Source organism: Centruroides sculpturatus, unplaced genomic scaffold (genome assembly GCF_000671375.1).
Source record: "Centruroides sculpturatus isolate CEXI.00-Female unplaced genomic scaffold, Cexi_2.0 scaffold744, whole genome shotgun sequence".
NCBI lineage: Eukaryota > Metazoa > Arthropoda > Arachnida > Scorpiones > Buthidae > Centruroides > Centruroides sculpturatus.
This window is the reverse complement of record NW_019385145.1, coordinates 421,006-431,981: the sequence shown is the minus strand read 5'-3', so window position 1 is coordinate 431,981 and position 10,976 is coordinate 421,006. Positions and strand designations below refer to the sequence as shown.

Genomic DNA, 10,976 nt, shown 5'->3' with positions numbered 1-10,976 from the left:
AATACAGTACTGTAATTTTATACATTTCTTGTGAAAGAAACATTTCTTATTCAACGGCAATAAAAATTATTTATATTAATGATGTCTCCGAAGTTCAACAAAGTTTTTGCAGAAAAATAAGTTATCAGAAATTGGTCGTGGTTTGGTGTGCTGCTTCGCGACAAAAACAAGCTTTAGCAATGGCGATGTCGAATGGAGCACACTCGGTAAGTAATCCTACAATTTTTTGTTTATAGCATAGTTTATACGGATTATTTCCAAAAAAAATATACGTATTTTGAAAATTTTGAGTCGGATTAATCTAGAATCGATTAATTTTATGGAAGAAAACCTTTCAATCAGTCGTAGTCCGTAAACTTCACATGTGTCGGGCTGTGATTGGAAGGACTCATAAGAAATCAGATTCCTAAAGAATGGAACGTATCTATGATCATATAGGGGAGTCGACTGTATATATAAAGGTTTTTAATTTCTTCAAAAAAATAATGATTCGACAAATGAAATAAACCATGATGTGTTGCTCTGTAAACAAAGTTTTTTTATTTTATTAGTTTTAAAGTTACATTACCGAAATAACACTTCTGAAATGTAATAGATATTCTCACCTGTAAACAAAGAAACGACATTTAAAGTTTATTCCTCACTATATCAATTCCTTTTTATTATTTATCTTTTCCCGCTTCACCATGTATCGATTACGCCATATTGTTTTTTCTTATGTCTCATGTCGATGACAGCACGACACGTGGATAAAGTTGTTTTTTAATTGAAAGAGAGATTTTTCTCTTTATATATATATATATGTGTGTGTGTGTGTGCTTTTTTTAATTTTCTTGAATATTGTCCTAACTTCTTTCAATAAGTTTGGTGTTATGTTGTTTTAGTGTATTGTATCAACCTGCCTAATGTCTAATGTTATTTATTTGTATTTCTAATCTTCTTTGCTAGGCAGGCTTATGATTTATAGTCGATCCCCGTATAATTACGGTCCCTATAATTACGATTCCTATAAAACTACGAAAAAATTGCTACCGGTATCCGTAAAAAATAGTAAAAGTTCCCTATAAACACCTCAAACGTCATCGGGAAGCCGAACTACTTTCCCGCCGTCCGTAGCGCCACGCTACGGAGAGATTTCTATCGTCTGGACAGTATTATATAAATTATATATAAATTAGGTACTGTACATATAATTATATATTAATTATATATAAATTAGGTACTGTATATATAATTATATATTAACTTATTGTAACTTTGTTATAATTAAATATATAATTTCCGCCGTCTAGCGTGGCGCCACGCTACGGAGATTTTTACGCTAACTATCGTCTGTCAGTATGTAAATTAGGTACCGTAAGTCTAATACAGTACTGTAATTTTATACATTTCTTGTGAAAGAAACATTTCTTATTCAACGGCGATTAAAATTATTTATATTAATGATGTCTACGAAGTTTTCACAGAAAAATAAGTTGTTAGAAATCGGCCGCTCTTTGCTGAGCTGTTCCGCGACAAAAACAATGTTGAGCAATGGCAATGTCGAATGGTGACACTCGGTAAGTAATCCTACAATTTTTTGTTTATAGCGTAGTTTATATGGATTATTTCCAAAAAATATATACGTGTTTTGGAAATGTTGAGTCGGATTAGTCTAGAATCGATTAATTTTATGGAAGAAAATCTTTCAAACAGCCATAGTCCGTAAACTTGATACGTGTCGGGTTGTGATTGGAAGGATTCGTAAGAAATCGGATTCCTACAGAATGGAACGTATCTCTATCTTATAGGGGGGGGCGACTGTATTTATGTTTAGAAAGTGTCTATTTGTGATTACAATTTAAGACCATGATATATAACTATTATAAAGACCAGAACAACTAATTTACATATTATTTAACATATTTTTTTTTTACATAAACAAAACCAGTTGCAAATCATACATTAATGCTTATCATACACCAGAAATCAAATATTCAAAACATTTAACACATTTTAGTTATCACTAAAACTCTATAATTAAAAATTACAATTACAGCTGTCCCTTGATAATCCGACAGGTATGGGACCAAAGGGGTGTCGGATTACCAAAAGTGTCCGAATTACTGAAAGTGATTACATATTTGGCATTGTTTTGCTAGCAGTAGCCTACAATATTCCCTACTCCAACTGTTTAAACAGAACTGCTCACGAAAAATACATGAAATGTGAGTCATCGTGTAAGAATTGGGTGGGGAGATTCATGTCGCAACATGCTTCTGTGCAAGCAGACACGTAACGGGGACGGGTACCTTGACAGGAGGCGCATTGGACTACTGAGCATGTCGGATTACAAAACGTCAGACTATCAAGGGACAGCTGTATTATGAAAAATTAACTAAAATGCATTTGAAACTTGAGTTCCCTCTTCAGTTAAAATATTGTTACAGGTAAAAACCAATAAAATTTTGTAGAAACTACAGCAACACATTGGTGTAGTGAACTTAATCCAATTTTAACAGAAAAAAATTATATTTCTTGAGACTATACATACAAGATGAGTCAATTTCTTTCAGTCCCTTCACATGCTGTTAAAGTAATAACAATTCCATGGCAGAGTCGACCTTTTATTGTAGGCTACTCGTCCACCATACAATGCAAAAAAGTTAAAATAGTCAAAATAGTCCTCTAGCGGTGGTACAAAGATAAAATTAATAAATACATTTTTTTAAAATTGTCAGGACAAATTTACTTTAACAGAAAAAATTATAGCCTACAATAAAAAGTCAACTCTGCCATAGAATTGTTATTACCTCAACAGCATGTGAAGGGACTGAAAGAAATTGACTCATCTTGTATGTATAGTCTCAAGAAATATAATTTTTTCTGTTATTCATCCCGGCAATTTTTTTTAAATGAACTTAATCCATTTTAAATTATATTTGATATATTTTCTTTTCATTTGTTTCAAATGTCATTGTTTCTACTGAATTCAAATTCACTTGAAAAAATGACTTATGTTCCATAAACAGCTGAAGCTGTACTAAAACAGGATGAAAATATTCCTTTATGAAAAAATTTAAACGGTAGACCACTTGAAATTAAGTATTTAATACAGATAGTATAAATGATAACTATATGAGTTTTCACTAGAAATCGAGCAGGCAACATAGAGGTGCATTACCAAGATCACAACATCTGTTTTGTCAGTATCCAGATCCAAACTAAAATGTAGTCTAAACTGGATTTTTGTCCCATTTACATCCCCAGTGGACTTCTATGACCCACATTATAAATTGGCACCTTTTAGACTCCTCATTAGGAGGGCATATATGCATTGTACCAACATGACAAACACAGAGGTGGAATTGGTCCACATTGAGAGGCTTGCTCAGGTGCATGGGTTTCCCAAAAACTTAATCAGGAGGTTAGCTAGCAAGTTTAGTTCACAGATTAATACACATGACATCATAAATGATAATACAGTAGAACCTCGAAAATTCGGCCTAATGTGGACCGAAGGGTGGCCGAGTTTGTGAAAATGCCAGGTTATCGGGAATGGGGTTAAAAAAAATAAGTACGAGTGTTTCCTCAGAAAATACTGTATTGTACTTGTATGTATTGTTTACTTGAAAATATAACAGAGAATAAACTGCCCAAATACCCTTAAACAAAGGAAAAGTATGTCCTTTATGAAGGCATAGAGCCTTTACTACATGAAAATGAAAATTAATGAAAATTAATGTGTACAGTAATTTACCTGATAAGACAGAGTTCAGAAAAATACTTTATGAGAGCTTTTATACTTTTATAAAGCTGTCTATAATGAAAATTAATTAACTAAGGATTTTTTTTGCCCTGCCAGGGTGTGGCCGAGTTATCCGGAGTGCCGGGTTATCGAGAGCCGAGTTTTTGAGGTTCTACTGTACCAGAAACAGCCAGGAACTGATGAGCAAAAACCATATAACATGATCATAACATAAATGATATGTTTAAACAGATAGAGAAGAGTAAGGACACCCGCATCACTTATAAAGAAACCTGACTATTTTCACAATGCTTAGAAATAAGAAAGACCCCTTAACATCCAAAGAGCCCATGGAGTGTATATGATATTACTATACAATGATAGGTTCAATAAGGATTTAGTCTACACAGGCTCCACCAAACAGTCCTAATGAACAGGGTGAACAAACACTGCCCTTTCCAAATAAAACTTGAATAACAATGTTGAGGCTTTGTTATAGCAAGAAATTCTGATAACAGCTGTACAAAATGAATACACTATAGATCTGGAAGCCTTGGAAATTTTAAGGCTAACCAAAATTTAGCCAACTTAGAGCATCTGGATTTGTAAAATTACAAAATTTTAAGGCTGACCCAAAAAGAGTAACTTTTGGTCAATCTTATAAACTAACAACAACAAAAATGAGAAGCAAGTGTCCCAAACCTGGCAAATGATACATGATTCAACATTGTAATTTAATGTTTATCCAATCAAATAACACACTTGCTGGCTACATGTTGGTTTTTTAAGTTTTGAATTCTGCCTTGTTCTTCTTTAAATGTTCCGTTTTATAATGACTTCTATCTAATAACAAGTCTTAGATGTAGACTGAAAAATGTTTGTAAAACTTTTGAAACAGTTTATGTGGTGATCTGAATTAAATTTACATTCCAAACATGAAAAAAATTGATACATTTTTTAGTCACTCATGCATATTTCACTACACATACATTTAGTCCTGCATTTTATAAAATTAAACAAAAAAATTCTATTTAAATGCATGAGTAACAGTAAAGATCACAAAAGTTATAGAAAACAAAATAATAATTCAGAATTCAAAAGATTTAAGTATCTATAAGTAAAACTGATTAAATTTTTCATGACTAATAAAATAAATTACATAAATCATATTGAATATAAAGAAAATACTTACTGGGTTATAAGTTGCTGACGTTCACGGTCAACACGTATCAAGTTTGGATACGTTCCAGCACAAAGGGCAGCTTTGACAACAGCCCAATTTTCAGAGTTAGAATTTAAATCCCTTATATCTCCTCCTCCTCTTGCTCTTACAAATCCAGATGCTCTAAGTTGGCCTAAAAGTTGAGTTCTCATTCCTACAATAATTTCCATGGTTGGTGCAGAAAGAAAATTTTTTTCACAAAATGTTTTTTCATATCCATCACTTCTTCCTTTTTGCCATGCCTACATGATCAATAAAAAAATAATTATCAAATTATTATTCTAATACTTCTTTAATTACTCATCATCATATTATCTCTAAACTTTTTTAATATAACAGTTTTCAAAACAGAGTGCAAAAACTAAGAAATAAAGAATAAAACAGAAGTACAAATTCAAAAAATATACTTTAGAACTAAGATTTGAATAAAAAATCTAAATATTTCGCTAAATAAAAATTTCCTTATTTAAGAAAACAAAATACAGTGGGTGATCGGTTAACAAACAGATCGGATAACGAACACTTTCGCGAAAGATTTTTATGTTCGGACAACGAACACATGATCGGATAATAAACACCGCACAGAACGAACACAAGAAGAAGCGACGTAAAATAATGAATACCGATTGGTCTTCTCTTGTCTTCAGGCAACAATTCGAAACTTTTCGGAGTGTAGAAGACGTCGATATCGACGCTCAAGCCGGTATATACCAATCGGATAGTATTCCTCCGAACTTTGAAACTCTCCCTTGTAATTCCAGCCTTTTATTTTTCTGACAAAACAATTCTTTTATGTATTCGCGAGACTGTCGGGTAAGCGTCTGTTTTTTTTTCTTTTCAAAAGGTGAGAGTATAATAGCAAAGGTAGAAAGTGGGCAGAAGATGCCTAATGTTGCTGGGCAGTATGGCGTGAATAGGTCTACAGTAGGCCGTAGTTCAATCTTATTTAGGAAAAATACTGTATAATCAGGAAGACTCAAGTAGCTAAAGGAGTAACAAAAGTCACATCTGAGAAATAAAGAAAATCGAAGAGTTCATAATGGAACCTGAAACAGATCTGATGACAAAAGAACGTCAAAAACTCTTGAATGAAGAACATCAAGAAACTCGGCGAGATATGTTTTCTTCTGAAAAAAGAAGATTAATGCCGATATTTGCTATTAAAGATCTTTTGAAGAAGTGGGAAGATGTCAGAACAACGGTCTTTGAATGGCATCCAAACTAGGTTGAGGCTTGGGGATTTCTACAATTGCAATCCTATTAATTACTTACGTAAAATCCTGAAAAAGAGAGAAAAGCAATCGACATTAGACAGATTCTTTAACCCTTTCAAACGGAAAAAAACATGACTAATAAAAACGCAAGACTGTGCATGTATGTATTTTTATTATTACGTATAAATAAACGTAGTAAGAAAGTATATATATTTTTTTATTTTTGGCGGTCTTCACAACGAATTAATTAAATTCCCATTAAAACCTATGGTAAATCGATAATCGGTTAACGAACAATTCGGATAGCGAACAAAGTCTTGGAACGGATTATGTTCGTTAACCGATCACCCACTGTACTATCTTTCTGTATTTTACAATTTTCCAAGTAAACTTTGAAATAAAAACTAAAATGTTTAAACAGAAGTTACAAAACATTTAAAATTTATATGATATGTCTACATTCATGGCATATATTGATACGCAAATTATGGTGAAATTAGCAAATTCATATCTCAGGTGATGGCATCATTCTGTTGTCACTGGATGCCACTTTGTTTGATATGAAAACGTAAACCATAGAATAATGTACCTTCATGGTACAGGGGTATTTTTTTAAATAAAAATCCTTTTCATAACTGCACCAGCATTAACCACAAACAATAAGATGTTGCTATGCATTTCCTTGGAATCTCAATCACATTAAAGAAATGAAGCATCACCACAGATATTTAAAGGAAGCTGACATACAACCAAAAATTTATATTGTGGGTCTCACCTGATATGGCAAGCTATAAAATAGAGGCTTTCAGGGCTCTTATAAAACATTTGTATACTCATTGCACTAATGTACTGTACAAGACAGGATAAGAGAGCTAGAATACATCAGAAATTGTGCATTGATTTGGGATCAAGCATAAAATGATAAGGATCAACAAATGATCAACAACAAATGGAAAACAGAAGACAGATGAGAAGACATAACAAGCAGAATGAATATGCAGTTGTGGAATACATGGCACCCCTCTGCAATGTCTATAGAGATACTGGATTACTGCTACAAGAAAATTATATTTAAGAGAAATTTCACTATATACAGGATAATAAGGAATGGCAAAGAGGCTGTTAACCCAATATGCATCCCTTGGGTATATAGAATATCAGTAAAAGACAGAAGAAGGCATAATAACTTACGTTACATAGAAACCAGGATAAAAGAACATAAAGATAACATCCAGAATGAATAGTCAGTTACAGTCTTAGCACCCTATGCAGTAGCAGACCCAGATTCCATAATAGTAAAATAGAATCAACCAGAAACAATCTAGAAGGTTCAGGAAAAGCAATACAGTATATTAAACTTGAGGAAGCATTGCACATTCATAAGGCTAGAGAGAGAGAAAGGGATGCCAGGTAGCAAATTATAGATAAAAAATTAATTTCAGCAACCTAAAAAGTATTGCTGGATAAAAACCTAACAGTAAGGTAATCAAGATTCAGTAGTATGAACAGTGTTTAGATTACACAGTAGTGATTAGTTTGCCAGTATGGAGATTCTAAGTACTGGAGTACTGTGATTGAATACAATATATCCAGCATTTAGCTATCAAGTATTACTGGAGTAAAATTTATTTGGTATAACAGAAAATTCACATCTTCCTCACACTTTCTAGCAATAACTGTTTAATACAGTTACTGCTAGAAAGTGTGAGGAAGATGTGAATTTTCTTTAAATAAAAATTAAAATTTGGCCAACAGTATTTACATTTTAAAAAAATATAAAAATATCACAAATATACAAAAATCCTTGTTTTTGTTTTCCTCTTCTGTTGTTTCAACACACCAGTAACAGTACAAAACAATTTTCATATATAGAGCCACCAATAAATAGTTGCCTCCCTATATAAAAATTGTTTTGGACTGTCACTGGTGCATTGAAACAATGGAAGAGGAAAACAAAAACAAGGAGTTTTGTATATTAATAATATTTTTATATTATATAAAATGTAAATTTTATATTTTTGGATGTAGTATTGTACTACTAGATCCACTAGCTAATGTGGCATATACCATGTTGTTTTTTGAAGTGAAAATGCATGAGTTGGCCTGCCACTTCATCCTTTGGTGAATGAGCAGTCCCATCCACCATATTTCTTAGAAAAAGCACTTGCTAGAAAAATTGCTGTGCTTGTCCCTAGCTCCAATCTTGTCATGTCTTCCACTCTTGAAGCAAAGTCCATTATAACTGGTGGTATTGGGGATATACCTTCTAATTCATATCTTTTTTCCAAATAGATATGATTTCTTTATACTCATCAGTGCCCCCCATTCTGAAGAAGTCATACTTGCAAACACCTTACTGATTATTAAAAACTAATTATTAAAACCTGGTTGTTCCATACCATAAGTACTGGGATTGAGAGAGGTTCTTTTACTGATTACAGAAAACAATTATTTTTGTTTCAACGATAACATTTATTTACAAAAGCAGAAAGTTCCTGTGGACTCGTCTTTCTTGACTACTTTGGCTGAATCGGTCATGAGAACTATAGAGTTCAAAATTTTTCAATCATACATAATCCTCTTCTCCATTTGTGTTACGTCAACAATGTGCTACTGGCATGGGAAAGCTCTGATGAAGAGCTATTAGTTTCTATACAGTCTGTGTTAGCCTATTTCATTTACTAAAGAGGATACGAATCCAAGAAAAAACAAAAATTTCTTTCTTGAATCTACTTGGACACAAGATCCTCCAATGGAATTTTCTTTTGTGTTTCACAAATTTGGTGAGCTGCTGCACATCATCCCTTCCACCATTTTCCAACTCACCAGGTACAAAAATTTACAGTACTTATACACAGCTTTCTTATATCCTTCCACCCATCTGCTTGTAGATGAAAAACTTTCCCTTGTTAAATTGGCTGTTTGCAGCATTGGATATTCTTTGGCCAAATTTAACCATCTAGTCAACAGTGTCAGGCACGTTATTTCTGCAATCCACTTTGTATCGTAGAAAGAAACCCAATCATTCTGTACCTGATCATTGAGTCCACCTTCCATATGAATATATTCCATATGAAAAGAGATGCAATTGTTATTGATGCAACTTCCATACAGTTTAGCTTTATATATTTTTATAGTCACAACTATTCATAATTTTTCGCTGTGGCCATCAGCTGTAGGGTTATATGTATTGTGAGATCTGCTGGGACGTGGAACTAAGTTCACGCCGCTTACTGGCCTATTCCGTGAGAATAGTCTCTGTGTTTCGGATCTTGTGATCCGATCCTAATCAGGATTTTGACCGGGAGGGCTTTTTAATATTAAAGAGGATATAGACGGCAAAGTCTTTATCCAACGTCAGGATTCCTGGACACCAGTTTATCTACTTTGCGTAACGCGGATAAACACGCGTGAAATTTATGCCGTCGATCTGATTCAGTGATTCAACAAGAGACATCTCTTAACAAAATATATATANGATCTGATTCAGTGATTCAACAAGAGACATCTCTTAACAAAATATATATATAATTTAATAAACCATTATCAATATTAATACAGAATAAGAAATAATCAGTATATTCAAACGGTCAATCAAAGAACGAATAATCATATCAATTGTGACAGGAGGAAATCTATTCTTAGTCTACACAGAGTCGAGAGAGAGTAGTATTCTCACTCTATACATTTACGAGAGAGAGAGAGCTCACAATTTAGTCTTAAACATACAACCTGTTTACTTGGCAATGTCGTCTTCTTATTTGGCAAAGGTACTTCATTGATAACTTAGGAGTAACTTGTTCAGGGATGACGAGGCGTTAGTCTGCTGGCATATTGGTGTGGAGTCCTTTCACTCTCCGATCTACAGATGAACTCTTAAGGGCGTTGGCCTTAGAAAACAATTGTGTGGAGTCTTGTCACTTTCAGAACTGTCGACGAACTCTTAAGGGCGGTGTGGAGCCAATATGGGAGATATCTCTCCTCTATGAGATTTTCTGACGAACCCCCTCATTAAGGACGATGGTCTCAGGGAGAGAATATGGAGACTTCTTTCTACTATCAGATCTCCTGACGAACACCAAAGGGTGATGGCCTAGAGAGCGAATGTGTGGAGTCCTGACTCTTCCAGGTCTGCTGATGAACTCCCCGAATTCGGTTGAACTTCCCATATATCTCCTGATTTACGACCAATTATCAGTCGAGGCTTTATTCACGTGAACGGATGGGAAGGGGATGAAATAAGGGGTAAACAGTTCCCATTGAAGTGAGATTTTTAGCAGATAAGGGGAAAGACAGAAGATGTTCTAACTTCCATGGAAGGAAGTGACTCTCCTAGCTGTTTTCCCACACTAGAAAACATTATTTTTCCTCCAAAATGAAAGAATATTTCATGACTAAATTTTAACACGATTTTTAAATTATTAATTTAGACCCAGGGGCTATTCAGATCTCTCAGTATTTTAGTTATATTTTATTTTTCTTTATATTTGATTCTTTATGATATTTCAGCCATAGGGTTATATGTATTTTAGTTATACTTTATTTTTCTTTATACAGTAGAACCTCGAAAACTTGGCCTAATGTGGACCGAAGGGTGGCCGAGTTTGTGAAAATGCCGGGTTATCGGGAATGGGATTAAAAAAGGATAAGTATGCGTGTTTCCTCAGAAAATAGTGTACTGTACTTGTATGTATTGTTTGCTGGAGAATACAACAGAGAATAAACTGCCCAAATACCCTTAAACAAAGGAAAAGTACGTACTTTATGAAGGCATAGAGCCTTTACTACATGAAAATGAAAATTAATGAATACA

At 33.6% G+C, this 10,976-nt stretch overlaps 1 protein-coding gene across 1 annotated transcript in view; it reads right to left on the bottom strand.

Annotated features, from left to right (window-relative positions):
* Nucleotides 1-4,914: 4,914 nt before the first annotated feature.
* Nucleotides 4,915-10,976, bottom strand: part of LOC111635390 (probable ATP-dependent RNA helicase YTHDC2) — an 87,586-nt gene continuing 81,524 nt past the window's right edge. The window contains exon 20 of the mRNA XM_023380344.1: nucleotides 4,915-5,191. Coding sequence (XP_023236112.1) covers nucleotides 4,916-5,191 — 276 coding nt within the window. The 3' untranslated portion in view covers nucleotide 4,915. The remainder of the gene's footprint in view (nucleotides 5,192-10,976) is intronic.